Source organism: Chinchilla lanigera, unplaced genomic scaffold, assembly GCF_000276665.1.
Source record: "Chinchilla lanigera isolate Chin_1 unplaced genomic scaffold, ChiLan1.0 scaffold00050, whole genome shotgun sequence".
NCBI lineage: Eukaryota > Metazoa > Chordata > Mammalia > Rodentia > Chinchillidae > Chinchilla > Chinchilla lanigera.
This window is the reverse complement of record NW_004955451.1, coordinates 4,675,295-4,691,851: the sequence shown is the minus strand read 5'-3', so window position 1 is coordinate 4,691,851 and position 16,557 is coordinate 4,675,295. Positions and strand designations below refer to the sequence as shown.

The 16,557-nt window shown below is 49.1% G+C and overlaps 2 protein-coding genes across 6 annotated transcripts in view; both read right to left on the bottom strand.

Annotated features, from left to right (window-relative positions):
* Positions 1-3,843: 3,843 nt before the first annotated feature.
* Supt4h1 (suppressor of Ty 4 homolog 1 (S. cerevisiae)) lies at positions 3,844-9,544 on the bottom strand. Of its 2 annotated transcripts, none has more exons than XM_005394026.2 (5): positions 9,391-9,541; positions 8,728-8,834; positions 4,874-4,929; positions 4,576-4,629; positions 3,844-4,214 (listed from the first exon to the last, which is right to left on the bottom strand). In XM_005394026.2, the coding sequence occupies exons 1-5, from the start codon at positions 9,457-9,459 to the stop codon at positions 4,147-4,149; spliced, it is 354 nt and encodes a 117-aa protein (XP_005394083.1). In that variant the 5' UTR covers positions 9,460-9,541; the 3' UTR covers positions 3,844-4,146. The 2 variants fall into 2 exon arrangements, with proteins under 2 accessions (XP_005394083.1, XP_005394084.1); XM_005394027.2 differs by having other exon boundaries at positions 4,176-4,214; positions 4,878-4,929; positions 9,391-9,544.
* Positions 9,545-11,089: 1,545 nt separating this feature from the next.
* Positions 11,090-16,557, bottom strand: part of Rnf43 (ring finger protein 43) — a 75,778-nt gene continuing 70,310 nt past the window's right edge. For all 4 annotated transcript variants that reach the window (XM_005394022.2, XM_013519266.1, XM_005394023.2 and 1 more), the window contains 2 exons: positions 14,739-16,085; positions 11,090-12,627 (listed from right to left, as the gene is read on the bottom strand). In XM_005394022.2, the coding sequence (XP_005394079.1) occupies positions 12,584-12,627; positions 14,739-16,085 (1,391 nt within the window). In that variant the 3' untranslated portion in view covers positions 11,090-12,583. The remainder of the gene's footprint in view (positions 12,628-14,738; positions 16,086-16,557) is intronic.

Below are 16,557 nucleotides of genomic sequence, written 5' to 3'. Positions count from 1 at the left end.
GTAATACATTTTAAAAGTTAAATATTCATGTATTTCTCAATCACACCTTGTGTCACTGTTACTACTATTTTGCCACTTACTATGCTTAATTTTGTCAGCGGCATTTCAGAGAAGAAACTTTCAGGAAGGTGACTTTATAAAGACACGGGGCTCGTTGCCAGTGGAAGCAGCAGAGCCAGGAGGCAGAAGCATCAACCTTAGCTGGATACGTGTGCTGTCATCACCCAAGTCTGAATGCCAGTGCGGTGTGATGGTGGCATGGCCAGCCTGCAGGCAGAGAAATTGGGCAGGAGGAGAACAGAGGAGAGAGGCTGGGAAATGTGGGACACAGGTCAGCGGGTGCCTAAGAAAGGTTGCAGTGGAGTAGGAGATGCAGCTAGGGAAACTGAGGACTGGACTTTTTTCCCTCCGCTCTGCCGAGGGATCCTTGAGGGGGATCCCATGGATCTCTTCCCTGGGCCATGACCCCCACTGCCTCACTCTGGCTAAATTAGATGGGGACAGGAGGCGTTAAGAGTAGAGTGGTTTGGTGGGGTTTCTTTCTATGCGCAGGGACAACGTGCTACAACTTCACTGAAGTAATGACGCGCACAGGTTCTGTGGGACAATCACAAAGGAAGCAAAGCTGCTGTGTTTGGGGTTAAGGCTGTGAGAAACAAAAGCCCCAAATTGGGTGTGGGCATTGTATGTCTCAAGCTAAGGCTCTCCTACTTCATCACAGCCACACCACTTAACTCCAAGCTTATCTCCTCCTTGCTAAATAAGGATGTCAACTACGTCTTAGGGGTTTTGTGAGGATCAAATGATAATGGATACGAATGCCCTCTGTCAACTTCAAAATGCTATTTAAATGAGAGGGTTTACTGCTACTAAACACAAGCCAGACTTGCAGGCAAGGTAAGATATTATTAGTCTGCCTTTACCTTTACCTCCTGGTCTCTCTTACGCACACACAGGGATGACATGTCAGGGAGGGGCCTGACGGTTGAGTAGCAGGACACAGACAGGTTGGGAGTGATAAGGTAGTGGCCACGGCAAAAGCCAGGCCTCAGTCCCCAAACCCCGTCAGCGCAGTCTAAGCTTAGGCCCTTGCCAGTCTGTCACCATTATTCTTGGGGAAACTTCTCTTCCAAGGCCCTTACTCTATCAGCTCAGTTCCCGCTTGGGCTGGAGGCTGCAGTCACCAAAGTGCTGCCACCTCGCCCCTCAGGTTTTGGGAGACCCTAACCCCACAATTTGGTAGTTACAGTAGGAAGAGGAATAGGCAGGCAGGGGAAGGCTGCCTGGCTACTACTGCTTTTGGTCTCTTGTCTGACTTGAGTCTGTCCTTGAACCAGGCAGCCTTCCCCTTCTAAAGTAGAGAGGTCAAACTACTGCATAAGAGACCAAGAGGGAATCTTCAGACCCTGGGCAGACTCAGAACTTTGGCAGTTGGAACAGAGCTGAAACTCTGAGACACAACGGGTAGGACAGAGCGAGCCCTCATGGGTAAGGGTTGCAGGGGAGCACCACCAGCACTTGAGACTCCACCCACCCCCTGAGAGCATCGCAACCGAGTCCCTGTCTTTGGGCTCTCAGCAGATGGAAGTCCAGCACCTTACTGTCTGAGGTGCTAAGTGCCAGCATATGCAGCTTCAAGTTCCAGAGAAGGCAGAAAGCAATTCAGAGCCAGGCATGGTGGTACATGCCTGTAATTCCAGCTACTTGGGAGCACGGGGCAGGAGGATTACAAGTCTGAGGCCAGACAGAGCAACTCAGTGAGACCCCGTCTCTAAAAACAGAACAAAAAAATCCTGGGATGCAGTGCAGTGAAAGTGCCCTGGGTTCAATCTCCAGTACCAGAAGAGACTGAGCAACCCAGGTGTGATGGCACATGTACATAATCCCAGAATTCAGGATGCTCAGGCAGGAGGCTCACAAGTTCAAGGCTGGCCTCAACTATGTAGGTGGACCCTGTCTCGAAAAACAAGTTTTAGAGATGGGGTATAGCTCTCTGGTTCAACATTCAGAAACACAAAAAAAGAAATTCAGAAGCAGCTCCTGAGAGCTGAATTCAGAGCTGCACTGACCCCCCTCCCCCAAGACCATCAGGGCCTGTCGTTTCCTGTGAGATCGACAGTTAGGGCCTTGCTCAGTGTGGGACCGAGGCAGCCCGATGTGGTTATTTGTGCAGGCTTCTTTTTACCTGCCCTCCCCACAACTGTTTCCATTCTCACCCAGCAGCCCTGTCTGGTCAGACACACAGGATAGCAGCTGGGGCTTTCTGGGGACTTTTTGAGAAAGCCAGTGAAAGTATGGGTGTTGGTTGCATGGTCAGGCACGCCTGCTGCGAGCTAGTTCTTCCCTCCAGAATGGAAGCTGTAGCCTAGGAGGGCTGTTGAGCAAGGTTCCTTTCAGACTGAAATGCAAGAGAAAGCACCATCACGGAGCCTTTCCATTTTGAGGGCCAGGAAAGCTCTTGAAAGCTGTTTGGAACTAGCATTAACAGGACCATTCCCTCAGAGCTTGGAGGCACCAGTGAGGTGGCTCTACTCTGAGGACCAGTGGGAGAGCATGAGCAACACAGCCAGTCCCCGCTTTCTCCCACAGGCCCAGGAAAGGACAAGGAAGGGGTGGGGATGGGGGGGGCGGGGGGGGAGCTAGCATCTCTTCCCTCCCACACCAGGCACAGGTAAGCTGACTCACTAGCAGCACCAGGTGGCTGCGAGACACAATGCTAGCAGCAGCCGCACACCCTGGACCTGGCGTCTGGGCAACCCCCATTCTGACGGTGCATACTTTATGTGTGGATGTAAGGGTGACTAACAAACAGCACATGAATGTTACCTTTAAGACTTACAGAATTTTCATACTGCTTTATTTCTAATCACAACAATCCTGAAGCAAACAGGACCTTTCATGGATAAAATCACTCCCATTTCACAGCTAGAAAAATCAAAATGGTAATACTACTAGGATTTCTGTGGAAATTTAATGTGAATATATGGTACATTTTAAAATTGGAACCGGCTCACGTTGGCCAATCTGACATGCATTACTCAAGGCCCCCTACAAGGCCAAGAAAAAGGATGGGCCTACTTCCTATGCAACACGAACCACCCAGACCAAGACCCAACAGTCCCCTAAGGCCTGGAGGTCTCCAGTTAAGGGAATATAAAATGTAGGAAAAGAAATAAAAGATGTAGGAAGGGCTGAAAAAAGAAAACAAAACCAAGCTGGGCATGGTGGCGCACGCCTGTAATCCCAGCATTTGAGAGGCTGAGGTAAGAGGATTGCTGCAAATTCAGCCTGAGCTATAAAGTGAGTTCAAAGCCAGCCTGAACTGCATAGTGAGTCCCTGCCTCAAAAAGACAAAAAAACAAACAAACAAAAAAAAAACAAAGGAGCGGGGAAAAGCATTAAACTGGTTAAGGGCTAGGTGTGGGGTGCACACCTGTTATCCCAGCACTCAGGAGACTGAGGCAGGAAGACTGAAGTGAGTTCAAGGCCAGCCTGAACCACACACACAGCAAAAGCCTGTCTTAAAAAAAAAAAAAAAGTTAAGGTGCAATGAGCACAAAGAAACCTAAGATTTAGATTTCTTCAAGGAAGACTACTGTGCTAGATCTAGGAGGCAGAAAGACAGTACTACTGGAGTCCAGGCCCACCACACTGAGGCGTCATCTCGCCCACAGCAGGCCTGTCAGTGAGGCCCAAGCAGACACACTCAGAAGGCTGCAGCCCTGCAGGCTGGGACAGCAACAGGAGCAAAAGGGTCTGCGCTGTGCAGGCCAGTGCTTACAGAACGAAGGAGCCCTGGCTGTGCCCTGCTGAGGGAGATGAAGGCAAGGCATGTGTCGAGGCTTTAAGAATTTTTCAGGGCTTCACGTTTATTGGTATTTCACCCAGGGTCACGTCCATGGATGTGAGTAGGAAAACCAACACCCTACTCTCTCCTCAATGCAGTCTCTGTGAATCCACCAGCCCAAACCCTCCCACCTCTGCCAGTAAGTAGTCCAAAGAAGGGAAATGGCCCAGGAACAGGAAGCTGCTCTCTCAACAGTCAGCTGATTCTCCAAGATGGAGGGCAGGGAGTCCAGTCCAACAACCAAATAGTAAGTAGAGGCAGGAGGTGGAGAGCAAAGACGCTGGCAGCCCTGCATCTTGTTAGGTCTTTATAGCTGTGTCTCTGGATTTGTAGGCCACTCCTCGACTTTTCAGCTCCCGCACAATTCCTGTGGCATGAAAAGAAACAACTCCATGAAGGAAGATTCACAAGGGTAGGAAACGCCTTTATCTGCCACCATGACACAGGGCTATAAGCAAATTGCAGCTCCTAGACTGCTCATCAAGAGTCCTGCCTGAAGGCTTCTTATCACCACTAAAGAACCCAGCGAGGGCTTGACCAACCAGAAAGGAAGAGAAGAGTGACTTATGCAGTCACCCAAAGCAAGGGTTCTGGAGCCAAAATGTCCAGTGACATCCAGCAAATTATACACTTCTCTGTACTCCGCTTTCCTCATCGGTACACTGTAGAACCTCAGAAGAGTTCCGACTTCCACAGAGCTTAGGACAGTTAAACATAACCGTGATTACCTTGGGGCAGGCGGCCAGTGACTGATACTGCGTATACACCCGGCTTAAAGTTGCCTGAGAGAAAAGAAAGGACATTGTTAAAAAAAGAAGAAGAAGAAGAAGAAAAAAAAAAAACGACACTGCAGTGGGAATGAGGTAAGACTAAAAGCCATCACTTCTTTTGGCATCAGAGCCCAGGACCCAGATTCCCCGTCTTTCCTGCAGCCCTCTTTCCCACCCTGCTGACTTAAGACCCCCACTGGCCCCGAAGCACAGCAACACTGCACAGGCCTGGATAGGAAAAAAGGGACAGACTTACTCACTCGCTGCCACTTGGAGACCCAGCTGTCCTCTGGACTCATCATGGCAATGATTCTATAGAGGGAAAAGAAATGGAGGGTCAGCTTGGTCTGAAAGCTGCTCAGCACACATCCCGGGAGAGGAATCCTGGATAGTGAGGTACCAAGTCTCCCCGGGAAAGCCAGGAAAACTGCAGTTCTAATGCTAAGAGCTAACTCAAAGCTGGCACTGACAAAGGTCCTTTGTTCTTACGTCCCTGGCTTGCCAGTAAGTCAGCTACCATCCTAAAAGATTACCTCACCAAAACATGCTTAGCCTGCAGATTCCCTAAGACATGGGACAGCTTTAGCAGTAGCTGACCTGTACTACTGATTACAACCCACCACAAACCCTGGGGCACTGGGCTGAATGCAAAGGGGACAGTGAGTCAAAACTATGGATCCTCCCAGCAGAAACAACCTAGCCTTTGGCCAGGCCCTTCCTCCAATGAGCTGTGCAGTCTCCAGTACATATGGATTCCTCTCACAGAATTTCATCTGTAAAATGAGACTCAACAGTTGAAATAATACATGAAAGCATCTACATAGCACAGTGTAGGTGCTAAATAAGCTTTAGCTCTCTTTATTATCTATCCAAATAATCCTTCCCAGGTGGCACCAATTCTACAGTATGGTAGCATGAAGGCTATTCAAGGACTAGAAGCCCACTTCTTAAGCAAGGTGGATCAGCATCAGGTGCTATCAGAGCCTACAGAGGCACTGTATTATTTATGCATGTGATAAAATGCTTCCTGACTGCCTATCACGTCTGGTGTGTTTCTAGGCACTGGGACTCACTGGTCATCTCCTCCACATCCATTCCCTGTTCTCTGGGCAACAATCTTCAATTCTTATTGGGGGGAGACTCCTCATCCATGAGCTTTAAGTAGAAACATCCTCACCTCCAGGGTTACACATAGGATAACAATGGCCAAATGGCCCTGCAGGTTGACCTGGGATAGGTGCGTGAAGGCCAGGCTCCCACCAAGTATACTGCCCTTCACAATTTATCCTCCTAGCTTTACAGTACGTATTACCCAGCAGATTTAACCGAACAATTTCCACTGTTCTCCAAACATGCCATGGTCTCTCTCACTCCACACCTTCACTCTAATGACTCCTTTATTTGGATTGTTCTATCTCTTTCATCTCAACTTTCAAAACAATCCTATATAGGGCCAGGGATATAGCTCAGTGGCACAAGTGCCTGTCTGGTAAGCACAAGGCCCTGAGTTCGATTCCCGGTACCAAAAAAAAAAAAAAAAATCCTATACAAACTTGTTTCTCTTTTTTATTATTATTATTATTTTGTTTTGTTTTGTTTTGTGGTACCAGGACTAACTTGTTTCTTTAAAAGGAAAGAATGCTACCGCCTCTACTTCTGGCTGAGGTCATCTATCCTCTCATTTGCCTACTCTTTAAAACCTAATATATACTAGAATATATAATTCCTACAACTCAACAACAACAAAAACCAACCAGATTAAAAACTGAGCGAAGACTCTGAATGGACAATAAGCACATAGGATGCTCAACATAAAAATGCAAATCAAAACTACAAGATACCAATTTACACCCATGCAGATGGCTACTATAAAAACAGCCCATACCGTATATCAGAAAGGCTATTAATACAAACCAACCAAACATAAAGAAAATAATAATTCGTGAGGATGCAAAGAAACTGGAACACATCATTACTGTTTTTTGGTTCCTCAAAAAAACATTAAACAATGAATTACCATATGGTGTAGCAATTTTACTTCTGGATATATACCAAAAAAACTGAAAGTAAGAACTTAAAACAGATATTTGTACACTGATGTTCATGGAAGTATTATTTATGAGACCCCAAAGGTAGAATCAACTCAACTGAGCAGACATGTAATGATTCAGCTTTAAAAAGGGACACTTTTACACATGCTACAGCATGGATGAACCTTTAAAACATTATGCTAAAGCCAGGTGTGATGGCTCATGCCTGTAATCCCAATACTCGGGAGGCTGAGGCAGAAGGATCATCTTGAGTTCAAGATCAGCCAGGGCTACAAAGTGAGCTCAAGGCTGGCCTGAGCTGCACAGCAAGACTGTCTCAAAAAGACAAAAAAAAAAAAAAAAAAAAAAAGACATTATGCTAAGTGTTGAATAAGCCAGCCAGAAAGGGACAAACATTGTGTAAGCCAGTCATATGTGGTACCTGGGGTAGTCAAATTCATAGAGACTGAAAGAATGGCGGTTGTCAAGGGCTGGAGAAGGCGGTAATGTAAAGCTACTATTTAATGGATACAGATGAAAAAAGTTCCGAAGCGGATGATGGTGATGATGGCACACTAACGTGAACGTACTAATGCCAATGAACTGTTTACCTCAAAATAGATAAACTGGTAAAACTTCGCATTGTTCTCTTACTAGTATCTCACTGTGTAACTCTTTACAACTCTCATGGCAGCAAGCAAGCACTTTACTCATACATGGGAGCCCCCTCATTCATGTTAGCACTGAATGGTACAGAGCTAAATGAAGGACCAAAGGAACCAGAATATCTAAGTATGCATAGCATAGGAAGTAAAAAGTTCCACGCCAACATCCTTTTTTGCCCAATCCTTTACTCTTCCTTAAAGAAACCAAAGGACGAATGGAGGTGGCTCACCTTGAAAGAACTTCAGTAAATTCTAGGTTGGAGCATAGTTTGTGTGTAAACCCTTACTTGGCATACAGACAAAAAGAATCTTAGGGGCTGGGGATTTAGCTCAGCGGCACAGCGCCTGCCTGGCAAGCACAAGGTCGTGAGTTCAATTTCCAGTACCGGAAAAAAAACAAAATCAAACAAAAAAAAGGAATCTTAGTAGTACCTCCTTACCCCCCACCCCCAACACTGTCCTCTGGCTGCTACTTTGAGGAAAAAGTAAGACCTAGCCCGTTATGCTTCTCTCATTTCTCCTTCTCTACACTGGACAATTTTGCCCAAGGAAACTCTTTCAAGAGGGCCTCATAAGCCGGGCATGGTGGCGCACGCCTGTAATCCCAGCACTCGGGAGGCTGAGACAGGAGGATCGTTGTGAGTTCGAGGCCAGCCTGGGCTACGAAGTGAGCTTAAGGCCAGTCTGAACTGCATAGTGAAACCGTGTCTCAAAAAAGACAAAAAAAAAAAAAAAAAAAGAGGGCCTCATAAAGATCAGCTTTGAGGCAATAATCTACCAACACCATACCTTCCCTTCTCTTCATTTTCAAAAAGCACCTTCAAGTATTCAACATTTGGTGGGAGATACTGGTGATTATACTCTGGGCCTCATGCATGCTAAGCACATGCTCTACCAGTGATCTATATCCTCAATCCCTCATAATTTGTTAAGCATCTACACCATCTATCTGTGCCAGGTAGTGGTGCACAAGATAAACACAGTAGTACCATCAATAAGATGCTCGATGGACTACAATAAAAGCACACATCATTTAGATTTTCTAGTAGCCACATTTTTAAAAAGACAGATGAAATTAATTTTAGTATTTCGTTCAGCCCAATAAATCTAAAACGTAATTTCTTAAACATATAACCTTACACTTTTCTTCCTTATACTAAATCTTTGAAATCTGGAGTATATTTTACACTTAAAGCATATCCTTATTTCACAAAGGAACTGTATAATCACATTTCAACTACTTGACAGCTACATGAAGCTAGTGACTACAGGACAGGAAGCACAGGACTACTACACCTCAAAGTAATTGTTGAAAACAACTAGAATTATGGCCCTGAAAGCCTGCTCCACATTGGGGTCAGGGGGTGTAGGGTGAGGTGAGGCACATGTGAATGAAGGAATCTGAAGGAACTTACCCATCAAAGGAAGAGCTGGTGCAGTCATACACCATCTCTCGGTTACCCTTCATTTGTAAGTACGCATCACAATTATCACAACCGTCATATTCAAACTGGTCTATAGTCTGAGAACGGGGGAAGAAAAAGTAAAGGTGAGCGTGAACAAGGCCAAAAGAAAAAGCGTCTCTAGCAGTACTTGGATCTGGTCAGCCTCTTGGCTCTCTACGTTGCCTCTGTCTCATCCATATCCCCTACCCAACTGCAGCTCGCAAGGCTCCATTCCTAAATCCCATCCTCCCAACTCCTTCCTCCTGTGTTCCCAATTCCGTGTGATCTTTCCTTTCTCTAATGCTCTTGGGAGTCCTGCACTCTCTCCTGATACTCTCAGCTGCACGTCTCCACCCTGCTCCGATTCTCTGTGTCTTTTCGCTCCAACGTAAGTTCTGCTGGGGAACTTGTGTGTTAAAAGCTGGAGATTCAAAGGCACGTAAGGCTGCCCGAGCATTCAGCGGAAAGACCTGCTCGCGTTTCTGCGACACAAACAAGGGCTTCACTCCGTTCCCCACCCGCCTCGCAACCTCCTGCAGTCTTGAACTCTTTCCTCGGTCCCATCCCTTTCCACCCTCTTTCCTCAACTTTGTGCCCCGTCATCGGCCGTACAACTAGGTCCCCGAAAGCCACCTTGACCAGAGAACACAGCAAACACGCCCGCAGATGCCGCAAGTCCTTCGGCACCGTCTCCAGGGCCATCTTCTTGGATACGAAGAACAGCGAGGAACACAGCCACCACCTCCACACCCGCAGGAAGTAAACAGCTCATTACCCAGAATGCCAGCCACTTCCGACGCCCTAGACTTCCTCTTCCGGTGTAGGAGGGCGCTGGCCCCGCCCCTCCCCCCTCCGGAGGAGATGGTTTCTCCCGCCTGGGAGCGGAGGTGGGGCAGTCAGCGGCCACCTGGCCGGCGTGCGCCCCACCACCTGGGCCGGCGGGAGAGCGAGGTGGAGGCGGGGTTTGCGCCTATCGCCTGGCGCGGTGGGGGCGGGGCGGAGCGGCGGCTGGCGCCTGCGCAGGAACATGCCGACCCAGAACCCGGGCGAGCGCTTCAGTCTGTTTGATGTTGGGCGCTGGCACAAGGGCGTTGTGCCTTAGGAGGAGACCCGGTGATAGACTAGTTTTTGGTCCCGTTTTAAAAGCGCAGTGGTAGTGAGTCCATCCCTCCCTCTAAATTATCTCCGTACAAACCGAAGACAATCTAGAGACGGCCCCATGCTGCCTTCGTAACTGCGAGAGCACTGCCGGGCTTCCTTTGCAGTGCACAGCAAAGCTGGCCTGAGCTGGCGAGCCGCAAGAACAGTGCTGTTCTCCCCAAAGTGCTTGACGTTTGTCCGTTCTGTGTAACTTTGTGCAGCTCTACGCATTTAGATAGGCTTTTTTCTTTCTTTGTACTTAAGCACAACTGTAGATCACTCTCCCCTCTTTGCACCCTAGGAAGCTAGATTTCCTTGTTCTGTTTCTAAACTGGGCGCAGACAACTAGCCTCCTTGCCAATCCTTCTGGGGTTGAAACAGAAAGAGAAATTCTGCAGTGCGAGGAGAACAGAGGCCCTTCCTGATACTGGGGGACATTTTTTCTCAGTGCGAGGGATGAACCCAAAGCTTTGAGCATGCCAAGGCAAGTGCTCTACCACCGAGTTATGTCCTCAGCTCTTTTAAAAATACTTGAGACAGGGTGTTGCTAAATTACTCAAGGTGGCCTCGAATTTGCCGTCCTCTTGACTGAGCTCAGCTGGAAGCAGCTGGGATTACTGGCATGTGCCACCATACCCTGCTACCCCAGGGAATTCATACCAACAGAGCACCAGCTCTCTTGGTGTGTAGGCAGAGTGCAGTCTGTTTATCTGAATTGGTGCTTCGGGTTATAAATAGTTTCAGTCTCTGCTCTTATGTCCTTCCTGCCAGCCTCCTGATTGGAACTGAGCTTCTTCTCTTAGTCAGGCCTGTTTCTTGTTGCCTGTCCCATACTGTGTCCAGATGGGGTTTTGACAGGTTTGGATGTTTTCTCTGTGAATAATAACTTTCCATTTTGGAACACATTTTCACTCTGTGCTATCTTACATAAGCGCTGCACAGATTCTATGTACTAGGTCCATTTTATGGATGGAAAAAGTGAGGTGCAGGATACCTATGCCAGGTCACAAAGTAAATTACTGAAGCTTCCTTAGTGTCATAACACAGATAATTATCACTGAACCACTGTGATAATCCAGCTGTGCCCTTTCCTTTCCTGGTCGCATGAAGTCATGCTTTCAGGGACCTAAACAGTTCTCACTGCCAAGCCCACCATTCCACCCTATCCTTTCGTAAATCAGGAACTAGCCTCTGATGTCAGAAATAATTTATTTCTCTCGATGGAGAAGGAAGTTGTTACCCTGAGTGACAGCCATGACAAAAAGAAAACAAGACCAGACCACATTTATGGATAAATATATTAGCAAATAAATACATTTTTCAACATAGTGCCTGATTCAAGCCTCTTTCTGTCTGGTTCAGATATAAATACCCACGTGGGTACCTGGGTGCTAGTATCCCCAATGATTTTGAGGGAAAAAGGTTCCCGAATAGGATCTTATGCCCACCTTGCCCCCAACATTCACATTCCAGGCAAAGAATAACGCCTGAGGGGCTAGCAAGGGTCAGGATGCCCCCAGGGTGAATGTCACCCTAAAGAGGTCCCTACGTTCACACAAGCTGCCCAGGCCAACTTCTGCTCCAGTTCCATTCCGTGTGCACACCTGTAGACCCCGGCCTATATGGCTTATAGTGGGGAGCTGGGCAAAACCCAAAGGGTCACACTTTGTTTCTCCTTTGTTCTCCCCTGCTCCCCATCCCTGCTCTGAGACAAAACTTCTCTCAGAGAAGAACTTCATTGTCCTTGCTCGGTTGTAATTTTGCCTTTTCCACTTTCATTCCATCTTCTTTCTTCCCAGATGAGGTCCAGAAGAAATTCTCTCCTTTTTACCTACTTTGGACTTAGACACAGGAGATCTCCATGGAAGTTATTCCCTCCCCACTACCTCTACTTCCCATCCCCAGAGGAACTGGTGTGACAGGAGTGACAGAGGGAGATGAAAGATCAAAGGTGTCACCCCAGCTTCGTCAAGGTGCTGCCCCCACCTCAGGGACAAAACTCTATGCCCTGACTTCCAACTCTGGCTTAAGCTGTGGATCCCACATTTAAGAACAATTAAAGGACAAGAGGGGGGAAACATCCTCCTTTGTGTACCAGGGCAGACACTGCCTGCAGAGAACCCCCTTACTAGGGTCAGGGCTCACCTAGCGTCTCGGTTCTTTTATAAAGAAGGAAAATGGTAATATCAAGCCAGGTTTGTCCCTGATGCAGCCATACCACGGAAGAGCCAGAGCTGGTGTGCAGAGCTCACCAGAGGAAAGAGGTAAGAAGAGATCCTGCATTTGGCTGAACCCACAAGCTGGTGTGATTATGAGGTCTGGGGTGAAGGAGACCTGGAAGGGCAGGGGCAAGGAGCAGCACCTTTGTAACACCTAGCCACACACACCTAGCTTCTTGCCCTCAAAACGCCTTCAGGGATACAGCTCACAGATGCACACAGGCAGAAGCTGATGCCTGGTGAGACACAGACTCGCTGCAGGTATGTGTTCTGCAGACATCTGGAGCCAGGACAGGAAACAGCTCCTCCTGCCACCCACCATCGCCACTCTTCTTCCGGTGGTTCCAGGAAGAACGGCAAAAAGCAAGGTGTTTGCTGAGATCCTTTCTTCTCCAGGAGCAGGACTCTGTGCCTGGCAGCACCCTGAGTCATCTGGAGCGCTCTTGTCAGAGGTAGGCCTGAGCGTCTCACACAGCCTGTTCACACAGCTCCTCCAGCTCCTCCTCCGAGCCTGCATAGAGAGAGGAGGGGAGAGGTCATTCAGGGTCAGGCTAGGCTCCTCCTCTCACCTGTAGAGCGTGGCAGGGAGGGGATCACAGAAAGGAAGGAACAGGGAATGTGTCTGGAAAAGTGATCAGACTGAAAGTGGAGTGGGGCTCCTTTGGGAGACAGAAAACAAATCTAGAGAAAAACACACAGCAAGCAGTGTGTTACCAATACTTCCTATTCATTCATTCATTCATTCATTCATTCATTCTCTCATCCCATAAATATTTATTAAGGATTCACTCTAAGTTTGGCTTGCTACCATTTGCCAAACAGAAGCCCCAAAAGAATAAGCAGGTACCTGACAACCTTGTGAGAGAGAAGACATGCATGCAAATGGCCAGTATGCCAGTGCGACAGGACTTCAGTCCTAAGAGATGTACAGGAAGGGGACAGACAGTGTTAAACCAGGGAAGGCCTTCTGGAATGAAGATATACAAGTTGGTTTTATAGGACTAGGCAAGAACTGACTTACAGGAATAGGGAAGGCAGCCGGATATTCTGGGCTGCAGTATAAGAAGTATTTACTCAGTTTGACTTAAGCATAAGGCAAAGGAAGAGAAAGGGAGGTGTGGAAAATAAAATTGCAAAGAAAGATGGCGCTAACTGGTAATGGAGCCTTGAAACGCAGGTTGGGTTTTTCCTTACTGTGCACAAAACAGGGCATTTGGAGAACTCTGGAGAGTTCGTTGGAAAGTAGATGATTCTAGTAGCAGTATGGAGGGCAGAGGACTGTGCCACCCAGCTCCATGGACTCAGCACTGGGTGTGCAGCTCCCGGCCTTCATGGCCCTGTAAATGGGACTGGAAGAGCTAGGAGGTCTACACTGATCTTCAGGCTGTCTCTGCATGTGCGGGGGCCATCAGTACTGAACTTGAGGAAAATATGATAAAACTAACAGAGAATCTGATACTGAGTGGACATGAGACGCATGGAGAAGGAAGGCACTGAAACTAGTTCCGAGTTTAGGAGAAAAGGGTGGCCCTGGCGGAAAGTCCACGTGACACACTCCACGTGGAACCATCACACGCATCGCCAAAGCTTGCATCATCTGGCTTTTGGAAGCAAGTATCTTGTACACCATAACTGCCTGTAAGCCTGTCTCCCCACAGAGCCATATCACTGTAGTGAATTCCGCATCCTCAGACCCTAGCCTGGAACCCGGCACATAGCAAGCATGTGATCAGAACTGGAAAAAAGAGGGAGGAAAGAAATGAATGAATGAATCACAGAAACTCCCAAGTTCTGCCTGTAGGATTCCTAACCTTTGGGTCCTCTTCAGGGATGGGAGGGTTCTCCTAGCAGTGGCTGTAGTGAAAGAGCTCTACCATCTGTACAGTGGGAGAAGACAGGAAGAGTGGGAGGTACAGGGCCCTGGAAGGGGAAAAGGCGTAGCTGGGCAAATAAATATCCAAAGCTTTGCGTTAAAGCTGAGAATTTACACGGTCACCATTGCTTGTGATCCAGGGAAGCACCAAGTTCCCAAGAAAATGAGGTTGGTCTTACTATTAATAAGGGTACCTGGAAGGGAAGCTTAATTGTTCTTTTACCAATCCCTAAGGATCCCCAGGGTAGCTGGGAACCACTTATGATTTCAAATTTTTTCATCACTCATGTAGCCAGATGGCCTTGTCTTATAGTTACCTGTAATCATTTCTCCAGTAAGATCACACTCTCCCCGAGGAATAAATACTTCCTGGCCTTCTTAGTATTTAGAGCTAATGGGGTGTGAGCATTGCTAGAGCTGTACTGATTATCCAAGTAGTGAAACACCTAGGTTTGAGCTCGGCTCCAAACCACCCCCAAGTGCCTTTCCAGTGCCTCGGCCATACCAGTACCGCCCCTACCTCCACCCCCATCCTTCCTATTATCTGGCAACTAAAGGGGAAGTGCCTGGCCGAGCTGGGATGATACAGCCAACATACTATGCTCTGCCAGTTGTTCCATACTTTCAATGTCACCTCAGGTGTATCCGTCTCAGCTTCTATCAACCCCGTGCTGACTGACTTCAGCTGTCCTGCAATATGCAGCTCTAGTCTCTTTTCCCACCACATACTGCTTCCCCTGAAAACTCACCAGGCTGGGCTGGCAGCACCTGACAGTGTGGGTAAGGGCATGGCCTGCCCTCTGGGGTATCAGAACTCCACCCAGAAGGCCTCTCCCCTGGTGGATGTGGTCCCAGAGACTGGCGTGGAGTCAGACACAGCCACACTGGCTGTGAACTTGAGTAACAAGGGCCTGGGGCTTCCGGGAGCAGCCTCCTCTCCAGGCCTGGAGGTCTGAAGATCAATGGGTGGGCCTCTGGGGGCCAAGGGTATGCCAGGCTGGGGCTGTGATGGGGGAACATCTGGCAAGCTGGGCGCACAGTCAAGTCCTGGGGCCGACAGGCTGGCGTGGGCTCTGACGGACCACCCCGCCGCTTTCTCTGTGTGTGTCGGATGGGGAGGCTGGATTTCTGCAAGTGACTGGGGCTTGGACTGGCAGCTTCTGCTCGCCCAGGGCCTGGCTCTGCGAGGGCCCTGGACCGTTGTGGATTGGGGAACTGCCCCAAAGGGGCTGCTGGGCTAGATTTGGGGGCTTGCTGATTGGGAAAAGGTGGCTCCGGCTGGGGCTGTGTCCGAGAAGCAGCAGGCCTGGACTGGGAGACCCCAGGTTCTGAGCCAGGCTTCCTGCCATGCCACTGGAACCGCTTTTTGTAGTGGTGGTGCCGGTGCCGGTGGTAGTGGACGTGGCTAGAAACCTGGGTTTCCCCTGTGGGCACCACTGAGTCCAAGGAACGGGGTCGAGAGGTCATACTAGGTTGTGTCCCTTCCCGGTGAAGATCCCCTTCAGGGCTGCAGTACACCAAGGGGTCAAAGTCACTACTCAGGGAGCTGCGGAAGGTAGAACTGCTGCCATGGATGCCCTGCAGGCTGACGTCCGTGCAGTTGACCACTGAGTCACTGGAAGAACCATGGCAGGGCCCAGAGCTGGAATCACTGGCCGGACCGTCTGCCAAGTAGCCACTGCGTTCTGTGCAGTAGCTTTCTCCAGACCCGCTGCTGTCATGAGGCCTGGCCCGGCGCACAGGCACCGGGCAAGCTGTGGGTTGCTGAGAGGTGCATCGGAGGCGGCTCAGCCCCCAGGCCTGTGCGTAGGGGTGCTGGGCCACTGGCAGGTGCTGCTGCTCCCCTGAAGCCCGGAGATGTGCAGCACCAGCTCTGGGGAGGCGTTGGTGTTGTGGGCCCATGCTTGGCTCCTGGGATGGTAGGAAAGGTCTAGGTCGTGGGGGCCGAGCTCCTGAATTCCGAGAAGGGCCCAGCAGGTAGGCAGCAGGGAGGTGGTAGTGGGCATGGCCTGGATGCTGGCGAATGAGGTGGAGTCTCCTGCCCGGTTCTTGGTAAGATCTAGAGGGTCCCAGGGAGTGAGGAAATGAATCTCCTTCTGGAAAAAAGAACCAAAACCACAGCTGATTGACTCCACAAGCATGGAGAATGCAGTCAGAAAGCGATGACTGTAGCTAGCCTATTCGACACTGCACAGCCACAAGCTTAGTTTGGGGGACCACAGTCATCCCTAGCTTGTCTGGGAAATCCTTGGGACTCCCTTGGTACCTCCAGTCGGGCTGCCTGCCCCAGAAGTCCCACTTCAATCCCACTCCTCCCACCAGCCATCTGGGGTTCCATTATCCAGGGCCACTGCCAGCCCATACTGTACCTTCAGGTAAATTAACAAAAGGTTCTCTTTCCTCAAGATATTATTTCACCTGGGGAGACCCCTTGGAAGCCACTCTTCCCTTGACAGTACAGGCTGTGGTGGAGGAGCACGTGGAGCTCTGGAGAGGTCTATAGCAAGATTCCTGCTGCCTATGCTGATGGTTGGAGAGAGGACACTAACTGGTTTTGGGATCCCAATG